The following is a 17324-nucleotide window of genomic DNA, read 5'->3' as shown; positions in this document are numbered from 1 at the left end:
ATCCCTTCATACAGAGGAGGAAGCTTGCTCAGTGGGGTAGAATGACTAGCCTAAGGTCTCATAGCCAGTGTGCTGCCAAATTGAGACAGTAGCCCAGACCTCCTCACTGCCCATCCCCAACCCTTTCTTGTATTTCAGGCCCTGCAATATACATAAGATGGTATATTCATTTCTAGGGCTGGTATAACAAAGTGCCACAAACCAATGACTTAAAACAATGGGAATGTATTGTCTTACAGATCTGGAGGCTATTAGTCTGAAATCAAGGTGGCAGGGCCATGCTCCCTCTGAAACCTGTAGGGAGTTCTCATGGTTTGCCAGTAATCTTTGGTGTTCCTTGGCTTGTAACTGTATAACTCCAACTCTGTGTGTCTCTTCTCTCATGTGGCTGTCTCATAAGGACACTAGCTATTGGATTAGGCCTCCATCCTACTCCAGTATGACCTTGTTTCAACTTAATTATATACGCAATGACCCTATTCCCAAATAAGTTCATATTCTTTAGTATTGGAGATTAGGACTTCAACATATCTTTTATTTGGCGGGGGGGGGGGGGGGGGCGTGGGAGCATGTTCAGCCTATAACAGATGATCACCATAAGAGGAGAGAATACCAGGGCGCCTGGGTGGCTCAGGTCATTCATGATCTCACAGTTTGTGAGTCTGAGTCCCACATCAGGCTCTGTGCTGATAGCTCAGAGCCTGGAGCCTGCTTCAGATTCTGTGTCTCCCTCTCTCTCTGCCCCTCCCCCACTTGCACTCTGTCTCTGAAAAATGAATAAACGTTAAAAAACATTAAAAAGAAAGAGGAGAGAATACCATAGAAACTGAAAACATCATCTTGTATCCAGGATTTATTCCAAGGAAGAATTACACTACAGCAGGGTAGAAGGTGAGACTTCTCAAGTCTGTATTCCCACCTACTACTGGGCTTGCACATGGACTACCTGGGTTAAGTTGAAAGTGTATATTATCATGAGATATAGTGTATTCCTGCCCTCATATAAAGACTGAATGGCCGCAGATATAAGATAGTAGCTGCATCCTTTCTCATAGTTCTCCCTAACTATTCTGAGGCAGCTCTCCTGTTTAGAGGGAAATGATGGTGTGTAATTCTGATGAGGAAATGGGATAAGTGATTGTTATGGTAAGCCTGTCACTCTTTGCCAGAGAACTGTCTTTGATGTATAAAGCATTTTTTGGGATCTAGATGAGAGAGCTAGCTGTACAGGAACAAGCCTAACCAAGGGGTGCAGCTAGCATTTAAGATACACACCCATTTTTCCGCCATCTCTTCTTTTCCTTTGATGAAACATATAGAACCTATTAATAAAAAGAAATACAAATTTTTAAAAAACATGAAAGGGAAATGGTAAAATGAGCTCTGCTCCAATCCAAAAGAAAAGAATGACAGCAATTTCCAATCAGGCCCTTTGTTGAAAGCCTACACAAGAATAGCAATATGACTGGGATTTGTAAATGACTGTAGCTGAAGTCTCCAACAAAAGCATGCTAATGATACAGAGTCAAATCACCAAATAGGCCCACCTCCAAATCCAGTTTCTCTAGATGGAAGAGCATGGTCTTTAGGGGCAGCACTATCTTTTTTTTTTTTTTTTTTGAGAGAGAGAGAGAGAGAGAGAGAGAGAGAGAATACATGGAGGTGGAGGTAGTGGGAGAGAGAGAGAGAGACAGAGAGAGAGAGAGAGAGAGAGAATCTTAAGCAGGATCCATGCCTAGGGTGGAGCCTGACACAGGGCTCAATCTCATGACCCCGATATCATGACCTGAGCCAAAATCTAGAGTTGGATGCTTAACTGACTGAGCCACCCAGGTGCCCCAGGTCAGCACTATCTCTTAATATGTGACCTTGGGCAAATGACTTAATCTCTCTGAATTTTTCTATGTGTAAAAATAAGGACAACTGCCTAGCAGGGTTATGGTAAGGATTAAGTACTTAGCATAGTGCACAGCACATATAATAGGTGCTCCATTAAATTGAAGCTTTCTTCCAGCCCTGCAAACATATGCAATATAATCTGCCCACTGCCCCACCATTACCTACTCTTCTCTATCGTATTCTTTCTCCCCCTCTCTCTTTCTAAAGTTCCTACTTGTAACCTAGTTGAGGAGACATATAAATAGGAAATGACTTGCATTTAATTTAAAAAACTAACAAGTGAAAAACAATGGTGTATGTCACTGATTGCTTTAGGTGCTGACACACTTCCACATTCATTAATTCAACAAATATTAAGTAACCAGCCATGCCAGGCATGGTACTAGGCACAGGGTGTTCATTGATAAACAGAACATCTTCACTCCTTGTGGAGTTCACAATTTATGGGACAGAAAAGAAACGATAAATATATAATTTAAAAATATGTCAAATAGAAGTGGTGAAAATGGATATCATTTTCTTGTTCCTGATCTTAGAGGAAAAGCTCTCTGTTTTTCACCATTGAGAAGAGGTTAGCTATGGGTTTTTCATATATGGCCTTTTTTATGTTGAGGTATGTTCCCTCTAGACCTACTTTGTTGAGGGTTTTCATCATGAATGAATATTGTATTCTGTCAGATGCTTTTTCTGCACGTATTGAGATGATCACATGGCTTTTATTCTCTCTCTTGTTAATGTGATGTATTATATTGATTGATTTGTGAATATTGAACCACCTTTACATCCCTAGACTAAATCCCACTTGATCGTAATGAATGACTTTTTTAATGTACTGTTGGATTTGGTTTGCTAATATTTTGTTGAGGACTTCTGGATCTATGTTCATCAGAGATGTTGGCCTGTTAGCTGTTGTTGTTGTTGTTGTTGTTGTTTTTCAGAGTCTTTATCTGATTTTGATATCAGGGTAATGCTAGCCTTGTAGAATGAATTTGGAAGTTTTCCTTCCTCTTGTATTTTTTGGAATAGTTTGACAAGAATAGCTATTAATTCTTCTTTTATGTTTGGTAGAATTTACCTGTGAAGCCATCTGGTCCTATTTGTTGGGAGATTTTTGATTATTGATTCAATTTCATTGCTGGTAGTTCATCTGTTCAAATTTTCAATTTCTTCCTGATTCAGTTTTAGAAGGTTATATGTTTCAAGAAGTCTACTTTCACCACTTCTATTCAACCTAGTACAGGAAGTCCTAGCCACAGCAATCAGACAGCAACAACAAAAAATAAAAGGTATCCACATTGGTAAACAAGAAGTAAACTTTCACTATTGCAGATGACATGATAGTATATACAGAAAACTCTGAAGACTCCACCAAAAAAGTACTTAAATTGATAAACGAATTCAGTAAAGTCACGGGATGCAAAATTAATATACAGAAATCTGTTGCACTTCTATACACTAATAATAAAGTAGCAAAAGAAAAATTAAGAAAACAATCCCTTTACAATTGCACCAAAAATAATAAAATACCTAAGAATAAACTTAACCAAGGAGGTGAAAGATCTGTACCCCCAAAACCATAAGACACTGATAAAAGAAACTGAAAATGACACAAACATATGGAAAGATATTCCATGCTCATTGATTGGAAGAACCAGTATTGTTAAAATGTCCACACTATCCAAAGCAATCTACAGATTTCATGCAATCTTTATCAAAATACCAACAACATTTTTCACAGAAGTGGAACAAAGAATCCTAAGACCACAAAAGACCCTGCCTGAATAGCCAAAACAATGCTGGGAAAGAACAACAAACTGGAGGTATCACAATTCCAAATTTCAAGATGTACTACAAAGCTGCAATAATCAAAACAGTATGGTACTAGCACAAAAACAGACACATGGATCAATGGAACAAAAGCGAGAGCCCAGAAATAAACCCATATATGGTCAATTAATATACAACAAAGGAGGCAAGAATATACAATGCAGAAAGACAGTCTCTTCAATGAATGGTGTTGGGAAAACTGGACAGCTACATGCACAAGAATGAAATTAGATCACTTTCTTATACCATACACACAAATAAACTCAAAATGTATTAAAGACCTAAATGTGAGACCTAAAACCATAAAAATCCTAGAAGGAAACATAGGCAGTGCTTTCTTTGACACGGGTTATAAAAACATTTTTCTAGATATGTCTCCTCAGGCAAGGGAAACAAAAACAAAATTAAACTATTGGGACTACTGCTTTTCACAGTGAAGGAAACCATCAACAAAATGACAAAGCAACCTACTGAGTGAGAGAAAATATTTGCAAATGATATATCCAATAAGGAGCTAATATCCAAAATATATAAAGAATTTCTACACTTCACAATATCAAAAAACCCCAAATAATCTAATTAAAAATGGGCAGAGGACTTGAATAGACATTTTTCCATAGTAGCCCTACAGATGCCCAAAAGACACATGAAAAGATGCTCAACATCACTAATCATCAGGGAAATATAAATCAAAACTACAATGAGATAGCACTTCACACTGTCAGAATGGCTAAAATCAAAAGGACAAGAGATAATAGTGTTGGTAAGGATGTGGAGAAATAGGAACCCTCCTGCACTGTTGGTGGGAATGCAAACTGGTGCAGCCACTCTGGAAAACAGTATGGAGGTTCCTCGCAAAATTAAAAATAGAACTATCACATGACCCAGTAATTCCACTACTGGTTACTTACCTCAAGAAAGCAAAACACTATTTTGAAAAGATATATGCACCCCTATGTATATGGCAGTATTATTTACAATAGCCAAGACATGCAAGCAGCCCAAATGTCCATCCACAGATGAATGGATAAAGATGTGATAGACAGATAGATAGATAGATAGATAGATATAGATATAGATAATGGAATATTACTTGGCCATAAAAAAGAATGAGACCTTGCCATTTGCAACAACACGGATGGACCTAGAAGGTATAATGCTAAATGACAAAGTCAGACAGAGACAAATACTATATGATTTCACTCTTATGGAATTAAGAAACAAATGAACAAATAAAGAAAAAAAGATACAAACAAACAGATTCTTAAATACAGAGAACAAACTAGGGTGACAGAGGAGAGGTGGGTGGGGAGATAGGTGAAATAGAAAAACAAAAATGTTGAGGGCCATGGAAGAAATGATAGGTGCAATACTGAAAACTAATTAGAGAGCAGAAGGGAGACATAGCTGAGGAAGGATGGCCTTTCTGAAGTGACACTTCAACTGAAACCTGGAAGATGACAAGCTACACACATAAAAAACAATAGTAAGGTCTTCAAGATAGTAGGATCAGCATGTGCAAAGCAATGAGGCTGTCAGGAAATATTAGTATTTGAAAACCAGTTGGGGCAGGGGCGCCTGGGTGGCGCAGTCGGTTAAGCGTCCGACTTCAGCCAGGTCACGATCTCACCGTCCGTGAGTTCGAGCCCCGCGTCAGGCTCTGGGCTGATGGCTCGGAGCCTGGAGCCTGTTTCCGATTCTGTGTCTCCCTCTCTCTCTGCCCCTCCCCCGTTCATGCTCTGTCTCTCTCTGTCCCAAAAATAAAATAAAAAAAAATAAAAAAAAAAAAAAAAAAAAAAAAAAAAAAAAAAAAAAGAAAACCAGTTGGGGCAGTGTCAACAAGCTAGACAGGACCCTTGTAGTAAAATCCAACTCTTACCATGCCCTCAATGCCCTTGCCAACTTGACCCCTGCCTCTCCCTGACCTCATCTCCTCCCACTGTCCATGCCACTTATTCTCTTTGTCCCTCTTACCTGCAGGTCTCATTCCCACCTCAGGCCTCTGCTTTAGCTGTTTCCTCTGCCTGGAAGTCTCCGCCCCAGATCTTCTCTTGGCTCCTGGCCCCTGTGGTCATTCAGGCCTCAGATCAAATGTCATCTCTGGAGAGAGATTGCTAATTATGGTCCTTCACGCCATCATCTTTTGGTGGTTTGCTCTCCTCCTGATGAGGGAACGTTGGGCAAGGTGAGAGCAAAGTACAGGCTAACAGCACCCCCTCCCCCTGCCAGGTGGGATATGTGTGACATTCTTTGGACACCCCTGGCTACCCAAGAGCAAAGGACAGGGGTTTAAGTGCTTGCTGTGGTGATGTGGAAAACAAAGGCAAATGAAAAATTAAATTCCCTTATTGCCTACTGCCCATTGACAAGTCCTTGAAACAGGCAGAGTGACATCCTTCTAGGACCTCAGCTGCCTCGATGATGACACTTTGCTAGGGGCAAAAGGGAACCTTGGCTTAAGTTATCCTGACCCCTCAGGATCCTCTAAGTCTACTTTAACATATAAAAATTGCTTTGGAAACTTCCTTTATCTCAACTCCCCCAAGGTATATGCTGGCAATCATACCCCAAGCTTATGGCCCCCTGATCTACATGTGAAAGGTCTCATGACTGAGGTTTTTTTTCTAACAGCAGCTGGCCCTCAAGGTCCTGGAAACCTTGCTTCCAAAATACCTTAGAGACTTACTCTATCCCCAACCCCCCTCCAACCTGAAGGTATTTAATCAGTTATCTATCACCACCCCAGTGCAGCTCTTTCTGCCCTAGGGTCCTGTCCCCATGCTTAAGTAAATTCACATTTTGCACCAAAGATGTCATCAAGAATTCTTTCTTGACCTTCAGCTCCAAACCCCACCATCACCCCCAAATCCCATCATTCCCATCCCTTATCGCTATCAAACATTAATTCTGTGATTTGTCTTTATTGCCCATTCTTTCCCACCAGAATGTAAATTCCATGAATATATTTCTTACTGCTATAAATCTGGAGCCTAGGACAATATTAAGTATATAATAGAAACTCAAATATTATTTGTTGAATTAATGTTGAATGAAATTAAGCTAGAGAGGTAATGAAAGATAAAGTTTGTGTAAGACAAACTAGGAGGACTTCCCAAGAAGTATGCTTTGAATTAAAATAGTGGGAGCAAGGGAGAGGAGGTGGTGCGCAGCCACAAAACAAGAATTTGGGGAATTACTCGTTCATCTGTCTTTTTCACTAGATTATGAGCTCCTTTTGGGCTACAGATAGGTTTTATTAATCTACCCTCAGCACCTGGCCTAGAACCTATCACATTGTAGGCACTACCTAGGTGTTTGCAGAATAACTTGACTATGGGTGTGCAGACGGGTTCTACTAAATCGGCTGCAGCACAGTTCAGGAAAGGCAAGTAAGTCCGGTGAACGGAGATTCGGCTTCCCAAGTAGCAAACGCACATCATACTGGACCGTGAAGAAGCGAGGGTCTGAGCGCCGCAACAACGCGACTGCGCATTTCAGCCCCTCCTTGCTGGGTAGAAGAGCGCCGGCAATCTCGGCGCACGCAAGCGCGCTACATTCTTCCCGCCTCCAGCAAGATGGCGGAGGCCAAGTAGCGAGGGGGCGGAGTGTGGCCGCCGGAAACCCGGCCGCTGCTGGGGGGAGCTGCGGGAGAAGGCCGGGGAGCAGCGGGCCGAGGCTGGCACGATGCTGTTCCCGGGAAGTGTTGTTGGTTACTGGTGAGGAAGGTGAAGCACAGTTGCCTTCCCGGACGCCCGGCGCCCCCTATGTACGCCTGTCTGGGCTCGGGTCCGGTCGCCGTTTTGCCTGCTTCTGCACCACCCTCTACTCTCGGGTCCTGGAGCTCCGGCGGCGGCGGCGGCCGTGTCCCGCAGGAGAGGAAGCGCCCAGGCGGCGTCCGTACTTCTGGCCGCGGGGCGAACGTCTGGCAGGTGAGTGAAGCGTGAGCATTGGCGTCTTTGCCCCACCGTTGCTCCAGACCCTAGCGGTGCTCGGCCCGAGTCTGCCGTTCTCTTGTCTCCACGTCCCACCCTCTCCCCGCCCCGCGCCCTCTTTCAGGCCTCCAGTTGGCCCCTGGCTTTGCAAGCCCTCCATTCTCACACAGTGGGTGGGGGTCGCGACGCCTGCCGCCCTCCGCATCTTCCCCGACTCCTGGTGAAGCTTCTCGCGTCCAAGCGGTCTCTCTTTCGCGTTAGGTGGGTGGGTCGTCGCCCCTCCTATTTTAGTCGCCTCCCCATCTTCCTGGTTTCGACCCTCTTGGCTTCCTTTAAAAGTTTAACTGTCTGGGAAGATTACCCGGTAGCCTCTCATATAGAGAGAGTTACAAAGAAAAAGCTTCACCTTGATGAGGGAGTCCTGTCCCCAGGAGAGGTGGTTTGAAGAGTTGGATTCCTTGGCCCATTGAACTGCAAAGGAGAGAATGGTGCCTGTGATGCAAATGATTGTTCATGGAAATTAATCTCTAAATCTTTGGTCTCCGAACTTTTGAGGCAGAGGCTTAAGTTTTCTAGGTCTAGTGAAAGAATTGGGAAGTGTTCGTTTTTAAAAGGAAGGCTTTGTGAATGTAAGATATGTAATGGCACAAGAAAGGTTAAGTGATTTATTCTTTTATCCAATGTTCGCTTAAATTGCCCAGTGAAGCTTTAGAATACCGTATTGTACAAGCCCTTTGTTTTATTTAGAAAGGGCTAAAATGGAGAAAAGCTTAAACTAAAAACTTCTCAAATTTCTTGGATTCTCAATTGTTGTTACTACTTAACAGTCCCTGTAAGACCTGATATTTTTTGCAAAATTCAGGCTGTGCCAGTCTCAGTTCTTTCTTTATTACTGGGGCAAGGGTACTCAGAATTAATGGTGTAAGAAACTGTCCTGAATAACATGGTACCTTGCCAGAGTTTGTAAGTGCAAACCACAGGATTGAAGTAGTAGTGGAGGAAGTTGCCATGGCTGTTTCTCCCATATTTTCCATCTTTTTGCTGTTATCTCAGCTCTGTCCTCCTGTTTGGGCTTCCTGCTCAAAGTGGCTTCCCTCCTAGCAAAAAAAGATGGTTATCAGCAGTATTCATGTGATAGCCTTCTTAATTTACTTCCATGCGGAGAACTAATTGGATAATTTCTCAAGAGCCCCCAAATTGTAAAACTGAGATTATAGATGCAAATGATAGCTTCTCCTTTGAGATTACAAATAGGTGGACCTTTTTTATTAACATTAAATTGCATAATATCATTTGTTGAAACTATGCTAGTTGCTCTCCCAGGTTATGAAAGCACAAACTATCCTTGCCCTATTGGAATTCTATACTAACAGTCTTTAATATGTGGGTTATATAATTGGCCTGACAGATTTGTTTACTTTTCATTCTACCTCATGACACATAATCTGTTTTTCCCTTTGCTGTAGACTCTGACCTTAATGAATTTCCTTTTAAATTAATTTATTTTTATTTTTATTTTTTTAATTTCCTAAATTTGGAGATGGAATTGTTTAGTTCAAAAAAAGAGGAGATATTTTTATGTTTGATTCCTGTATGGGCTAGTTCATTCATTTGTTTGTTTTAGGCCTTCATTTTTTTCTACAACTAAGGACTGCATGTTTTTAAAGGGGGTTATGTCTCAATTCTGTGCTTCTGGCTGAAGAGATAGTAGGACTAACTCCAGTCAGTGCCTCCCTGCCTCTGGCAAAATAATTCGAAGGGTTGTGTCAAAACACATCTCTGATCACAAACTGTCATTAAAATCTCTCACTCTTCCACTCTTATGGTACCTGTTTTCTGTCTCTCACACTGTCTTTATGAACCCCTCTTTGTCTCTCTATTCATCCAACCCATTAGCCTACTGCTGATTTCATTTGCCTCCCTACATAACCAGGATCTCACTGTCATCAGTTTTTACTAAGCTCTCACTGATGCCCTAGAATGCCTTATTTTCTGTAGGTTTACCTTTCTAGTGCCCAGTCCAGAGTAAGCATTATCACTAGCTCTTTCGGTTTGATTCCTGACATCCTAAAGGATGCAAGAGACCCTTGTATGAGGATATAGGTTCATTTCCATACAAGTTGGTGCCCTGTTCTCTCCTGGGTTTTAAGTGCTGGTCGTGTACCTTTCTGTCTCATTTCCGGAAGGTTTTTATAGCAAATAACTTGATACCTTCCTTTCTTGAGAAAAATCTCAACTGTCTGAGGTATATTCTTTTCTGTCCTCTGTATTATTTCCTTATTTACTCCTATCTCACAAAAGGAAATATTCTCCCCTCCTGATGTGTCCACAATCATCCCTCCCCATCCTTCTTTCTGTAGAACTGTCCATTATCATTCCTTCTTCAGTCTCTCCCTCTCTAGCCTATGTACATGCTTATATCTTTCTCAAGGCTGCCAAATACAGTGCTGTGTAACTCAGTAAAGCCAGTCTGAATTTTGAGCCTGCTGTGCCACTGTATTTTTATTCTTTAGTCCCAGGAGCCTAGTGTAGTAGCAAGAATATTTGACTTTTGACCCAGGTGAATCTGGGCTTGAAGTCTGTTAAAAACACTTAGTGGCTATGTGGCTGTGGGCAAGTTACTACTCAGACTCTATTCTTTATCTATAAAAGAGTGTTAAACTTAGAGTCATAATTGAAGGAGTTTAGCACATGTTAGATCTCCATCCAAGTGTTTGGTACATTATGGAGTTCCTAATAAATATAAAATATTCTCCTTTGCACTCTAACTTCCTTTACCATTTCAGCACTGAAATTGCTATTTTAAAAGTCCCCTATGACCTCCTAATCACCGCATCTATTGGCTTTCCTTCAGTCATCCTTGGTTTCCTAAAACCATATACACCACAGGAATAAGATTATCTGATTTCTTGGTTCTTCTGCATTGTATGTCCTGATTCTCTTAGATATCTGAAAGTTTTTTTTCACATTCCTGCATCGTTCTTCCCCCAAAACATAGTGATTCATATATTAGGATGCAAACTGGATTTAAAAGCAAAAAAGAGTGTATTGGCTCATGTGATTGGCAAGTGCATAGATAGAATTGGCTTCAAGAGTAGTTTGTTCATGGGCTTATGTCATTGGGGCTGAAACTCCATTTTTCTGCTATTATCTCAATTTTGTCCTACTGTTTGGGCTTTATGCTCGGACTGGCTTCCCTCCTAGTAAAAAATAAATAAATGGCTATCAGCAATGTTCATGTGATAGCCTTCTTTATTTATTTCCAAAGGTAAAGAGAAGGATTCTCTTTTCGACTAGCCTTTTCCCAAAAGTCCTAAGCTCTGTTCTGATTGAACAAATTAGAAGGATCATGCTGCCAAGTCTGTCACAATGTCTTTGTCAAGAGGGGTGGAATTATTCTAATTGGCCTAACTCATGGATGAACCTTATCTAAAATGAGGGAGAGATCACCAGTGTACTCAGGGGTCTTTGTGCTTTTCACTGTGTTTTCTGGTGGTTATATCCTGTTTTTGAAACCTTTTTTTTTTTTTAATGTTTATTTATTTTTGAGAGAGAGAGAGAGAGAGAGACAGAGCGTAAGCAGGGGAGGGGCAGAGAAAGAGAGAGACGCAGAATCCGAAGCCAGCTCCAGTCTCTGAGCTGTTAGCACAGAGCTCAATGCTGGGCTCGAACTCTCGAGCAGTGAGATCATGACCTGAGCTGAAGTTGGACGCTCGACCAACTGAGCCACCCAGGTGCCCCATCCTGTTTTTAATGACACAAATCATTTTTGTGTGGAATGTTTCCCAGTTCTGCAACTTGACTTCTCACCTACATTGTTAGCTATATTTCTCTTAAATGTACTACTGTAAGCTTAACTCAAACCAGTTGGAATCAAATGGAATTTGATTTTCATGTACCTATCCTCACCTAGTGTGTTTACGTGTGCATGTGTGTATATGTATTTCTCTTCCTTCTAATTTCTCTCTTCTAAACACCTTTCTCCCAGCAACCCACTCTAACCTTGGTTCTTCTCCCACTTTCAGCATCTGTCATATCTTAAATATATCTTGTATTAGTTTGGCCTCAGGTTACATAATACCCGACCAATAGTAAACAGTATTTCACATAAAAAGCCCAGAGTGGGAGGATTCCTGGTTAGTCACTGTAGCTGTACAGTGATGTTATATCCAGGATCCAGGTAGTTTTCATTTTTATCCTTAGCGTGCTCATCTTTGTGCTCATTGTGCCCTTGTCCTCTCATTGTTGTACATTGCTCTTGCTGCTCCACACATCACATTCTCACACAGCCACCAAAGATAGGAGGAAGTTTGTCCTCTCTTGATTAGGCAAGTAAACCTTTCACAGAAACCCTGTGTACGATGTCATCTTGGCACATTTAGACCCTACTTGCAAGGGGGCTGGAAAATACATTAGCTGGCATTTCAGTCTAAGAGGAAGTTAGGAAGGTAACCAACAAGATCGGTGACATATCTTGATAATATTTTATGGAGAAGTAAGTTTAAATAAATAAGAATTTTCCGATAGTAGGAGCAAACTTATAGCACTGCAAGGGTTGATATAAGCTATATGTAGGATAGTCATAAATAACTGATTAAAATCTGATTATGTAAAATTAAGCTATTTGAGTGGTATATCCCAGTTATTCTAAGGTTGATGTTAAGTACATTTATGCATAGATGGTGGAACCACTGTGAGAAATGGGTACATATAGAACTCTTAGGAAATAGGTTTGTATTTCCCCTTGGGGGTGGGAAGCATTTGGAAATACATGGGGACATTTTTGGTTGTCACAATGATTTTGAACTTCTACTGACAATTAGTGGATAGAGATCAGATATACTAGAAGTCCTGTGATGTTTGCCCACAAAACAGGATTCATCCCTTCATATATGCCAATAGTGGCCTTATACCTTGAAATATACTTTGCTTTTTGAAAGAATTGGTAAACATTCATCTGTATTCTTATATTGCAAGTGACAGAAAATCACATTCAAACTGCTTAAACAATAAAGGGAATGATTAGATCTTGTAATTAAACTTTATCTAAGGCTTTATCCTGCCTGAAACCATCAAGGACTTGGCTCAGTTTCTCTGTGATTTGTTCTGCTCTGTCATTCCTCTTGTTTTGGTTTCATTCTCAGGCTAGCACATGGCAGCACATTACTGGAGCACTGTCAGACTTAAAACCCTCATTTCACATATAAAGTAAATTGGAGAATACTTTTTGGAAGTATTTGTTGAGTATCATCATTACTAAAACCTTCCCTAAAGAACCCCCCAAAGTTGATTATTTCCCCTGTTGTGCTATAATTTTTTAATCTATATTTGTATCTCTATTGTATGTCATATTCTATAAGTATTGTTTTTCTATGTCTCATGCATTACCTTGTGTTAATTATTTTTGTATTCTTAATGTCTAGAATATTCTCACTTAGAGGTATACAATAACTGTTTATGGAAAGAATCAGTGAATGACATAGGAAGGAAGGATGTGGGAAGAGACAGAATTATAAGAAGGCCCCATCCCTTAGTTGTTATTGAATCTGGAATTACGTGCATTGTACTCCTTCTACCACCAAAGCAGGTATATAATGCTCTTGTGATTAATAGTGTATAAAATCATTTGAAAGCCTTACTAAATTCTAGTAGTGTTTTTTCATTATTTTCTCAACAAAACTAAAAGCAGTAACTATCATTCATCCAATAAATATTTTGGAAAGTCTGCTATGTGCATGTAATGTAGTAACAATGGTAAACAAAACCTAACCTGTGTTCTGAGTGTGAATGTTAGGGATGCAGTTAATAAACATTATCCATGTGAACACACAGACACATGAGGTAGTTAATAGGCTTTGACATAAATAAAGAAGTTTCAGTGGATAATAGAGTAACAGGGGGCGCCTGGGTATTTCAGTCAGTTAAGTGTCCGACTTTAGCTTAGGTCGTGATCTCATGGTTCTTGGGTTCCAGCCCTGCCTCAGGCTCTGTGCTGACAGCTCAGAGCCAGGGGCCTGCTTCAGATTCTGTGTCTCCCTCTCTCTCTGAGCCTCCCCCGCGCTCACTCTCACGTGTGTGCGCGCTCTCTCTCTCTCTCTCTCTCAAAAATAAATAAACATTAAAAATTTTTTTAAAGAGTAACAGGATGCTACCTTAGATAGGTTGGTGAGAGAAGGGCTTTTTGAGAAGCCTTTGAGCTAAGAGACCTGAAGGAAGTGATGGAGTAAGCCTTGGAGCTAACTGAGGGAAAATGTTTAGAGGGAGCAGTAAGCACCTTCTGAATGGAAATGTGTTTGGCATATTGGAAGAACAACATTCCAGCAGTGTGGCTGGAATAGAGCCAGTGAAGGGGAGAGTGGTAGGACAGGCAGAGGCTAGATCAGGTAGGGCATTGAAGGTCATGGAAAGACTGGATTTTACTCTGGGTGAAATGGTAATCATTGAAGGGTTTAAGCATGGGAATATCCAGATTTGACTTGTTATTTTGGAGGATTACTCTGACTACATGGTGAAAATTGATTGTATGAGGCAAAAATGGAAGCAGGAAAACCAGTTAGGAAAATAATTTAGGTTGGAAATACGCTGCTTGGAGAAGCAGCCCCTTTAATGGTAGAGGAGCAATGAAATGTTCAGATTTTTTTTTTTTAATTTTTTTTTTTACCATTTATTTATTCTTGAGACAGAGAGAGACAGAGCATGAACGGGGGAGGGGCAGAGAGAGAGGGAGACACAGAATCGGAAGCAGGCTCCAGGCTCTGAGCCATCAGCCCAGAGCCTGACGTGGGGCTCGAACTCGCGGCCGCGAGATCGTGACCTGAGCTGAAGTCGGACGCGTAACCAACTGAGCCACCCAGGCGCCCCAGAAATGTTCAGATTTGATACACTTAGAAAGCGGAGTAATTAGGGGGGCTGGGTGGTTCATTTAGTTGGTGTCTGACTCTAGATTTCAGCTCAAGTCGTGATCCTAGTGTCATGGTTTCGAGTCCCATGTCGGGTTCCGTGCTGAGCATGGAGCCTGTTTGGAATTCTCTCACCCCCCCCCTCTGCCCCTCTCCCCTGCTTGCACATGTGCGTACTCTCTCTCAAATAAAATTTTTTTAAAAAGTAGAGTATTTAGGATTTACTGATGGATTAGATGTGGAGTATGAGGGAAAGAGAAGTAAAGGATGACTCCCAAGTTTTTCAACATGACCAACTGGGGAAAGGTGGCACATTTTACTGAGATGGGGGCTATGGGGCAGGGGTAGGGGTAGGTTTGGAGATGTAAATCAATTTTGTTTTGAATGTGGCTATGTTTGAGATACCTATCAGATAGTATTCAAGTGAATACATTGAATAGGCATGTATATGAGGAGTTTAAGGAAGAGGTAGAAATTATCAGTGTATAGGTGGTATTTAGGGCCCTGGCACCAGGTATCACCTAAGGAATGAGAATGAGATTTATGAAACCTTTTAATACTAAAAATGTTTCTTATATCAAAGATTGGGAGCCACTGTGTTGAATAGTAATAGTTACAACATTCAGAGTCTGGAAAGGATAATGAGTAAATTCTCTAAGAAAGAGGCAGGACTTGACCTGGACTTCAAAGAATGGATAGGGTAGAAAAGGCTTTTTCCTTCTCTCATGCCAAGTACAGTACTTGTAGTACTGTAGTAGCATGTAGTGAGCAGTCTATAGGTGCTGGTGAATGAACAAAAGGCACTTAGGCTCAGAAGCAGCTGGAGCAGAGGTTTGGTAGCAAGGAAACCTAAAGTGTTTTAAAAGAAATTCAGAGAACTAGAGAAGAAAAGTTTGTTCTGGGAAAGAGTGAAAAGTAAGATTGGGTAGTTCAAAGCTTAAATTGTAAAATGACAGTTATATTTAACCCTAACAGATTTCAAGTCTGTTTCTGTTGTTTGTGCAGTGCCTTTAGTGTCTGGCCTCTAATAGATGCTCAGTAAATATTGAAAAAGTGAATATGGAATTCCCAAATGAAGGATTTATATCTACTGTGTTCTTTTCTTCTCGTTAAAGTATGCTGGAATGCAAACTATGTTAAGTGATACAGGTTTAACCTTACGTTTGCTTCAATTATTATTTCTAATGATAAGCATTAAACATTTGTATTTTATGATTGATAACAAATTACTTGAGACATACCTCACAACTGGTCAGAAAATACCAGTGGATTGGCAAAACTGAAGTTGAAAATGAGGAGCCGTGACCATCTTTTATTCAGAGATTAACAGTTATTTTGTTCTTATGGAAATGACTGATTGAAGCCTGTTAATAGATCATTTTCTTTTTTAGCTGTCAAGGAGCAAACTGGTTTAGAATTATGGCCAGAAAATTGGACATGATATATCTGTGGTGATCTAATTTTTAAGGTTATATGATTTAAAACACTAGTTATAATTAGAAATTATTATAAATAGCAAATTATAGGCTTGCACAGTTTAACTGTTAGAAAATAATTTACCTGATTAATATCATACTGAAATTAAAATTGAAATTTTAGTTACATTTTGAAGTAATTAAAAAATAGGATACATTAGGTTTGTGATTATTTTCTTCAGTTCTTGTGTACCACATTATTAAAGCTTTATATAGTCATTAAAGGAAATTCAGGAAGTAAACTAAAAAGTAAAGATAACATCCATAAGCTCATCATATAAAGAAAACCAGTATAGTTTTTGTCTCCCCCAACCCTTCTCTCCCTCCTTCTCATTTTGTTTTTTTTTTTCTGTGCCTATGACATTCCCACCCCACCCCCCCGTTTAGTCATGGTACAAATGTATGTGTGTATATATTTCCAGTTTTAAAAAATTAGGTTATTTGCATTTCTTAGACTATTTTGTAAATTGTATTTTTATTGACTGCATAATAATCCCATTGTAAGAATTCTTTTTCTTAACTGTTCCCTGTAGTTATTTAGTCATTTTCCATTTTATTTTCATGTGTGCAGTGAACATCTTAGCACATTATGGATTTCTTTTTATCTTGGCCATTTCCCTTAAGATGAGTTCATAGATAATGGAGTTACTAGATGATAAGCTGCAAACATCTTTAAGGTTAATAACGCATGTTGCCAGTTTGTACAATGTCTTATAGGCCCAATAAATGTTAATTGGTTGGAAATTAATCATAATGGGAGGGAAATTAAGACCTACAGAGTTCCTGACCTTTAGTGACAGTCTTAAATCAGCCTTTTGTTCATCTCCAAGTATTTCTTTGTTTTTTTTCCTATAACATATATTCTAGATTATATATAAAACATAAAATGAAGAACTTAGTGTGTTATTGTACACACAAAGTTATTACCCAGGTCAAAAAATAAAACACTGCGTCATCCTAGGGCTGCTCTCCCTGTCTTGTTCCTCATCTCAGAGAGAAAGCATTTAACATTTCACTCCCAAGTGCATTGGCCGAAACTTTGTTTTTTGTTATTTTGTTTTTATTTAAACTTCTATCATACTAATGAAGTTCCCTGCTCAAAATCAATCTTCAGAAATCTGTTGCATTTCTATACACCAATAATGAAGCAGCAGAAAGGGAAATTAAGAAAACAATACCATTTATATTGAATCAAAAATAACAAGACATCTAGGAATAAACCTAACCAAAGAGGTGAAAGACCTGTACTGAAAACTATAAAACACTGATGAAAGAAATTGAAGACGACACAA

The 17324-nt window shown here is 40.0% G+C and overlaps 1 protein-coding gene and 1 long non-coding RNA gene across 7 annotated transcripts in view; one reads left to right on the top strand and one right to left on the bottom strand.

The window, feature by feature from the left end:
* Positions 1 to 1046: 1046 nt before the first annotated feature.
* Positions 1047 to 7275, bottom strand: LOC132681087 (uncharacterized). Its single transcript, XR_009610831.3, has 3 exons — positions 7169 to 7275; positions 5701 to 5888; positions 1047 to 1322 (listed from the first exon to the last, which is right to left on the bottom strand). It is a non-coding gene; the product is annotated as an uncharacterized LOC132681087 (long non-coding RNA).
* A 211-nt stretch (positions 7276 to 7486) lies between these two features.
* APC (APC regulator of Wnt signaling pathway) overlaps positions 7487 to 17324 on the top strand; it is a 148710-nt gene continuing 138872 nt past the window's right edge. For 5 of the 6 annotated variants that reach the window (XM_078447440.2, XM_078447451.2, XM_078447447.2 and 2 more), the window contains exon 1: positions 7487 to 7655. In XM_078447440.2, the coding sequence (XP_078303566.2) occupies positions 7491 to 7655 (165 nt within the window). In that variant the 5' untranslated portion in view covers positions 7487 to 7490. The remainder of the gene's footprint in view (positions 7656 to 17324) is intronic. The other variant, XM_078447426.2, reaches the window with a different exon arrangement.

The sequence above is a fragment of the Panthera onca genome, chromosome A1 (assembly GCF_046562875.1).
Source record: "Panthera onca isolate mPanOnc1 chromosome A1, mPanOnc1 haplotype 2, whole genome shotgun sequence".
NCBI lineage: Eukaryota > Metazoa > Chordata > Mammalia > Carnivora > Felidae > Panthera > Panthera onca.
This window is presented reverse-complemented; position numbering and strand designations above follow the sequence as displayed.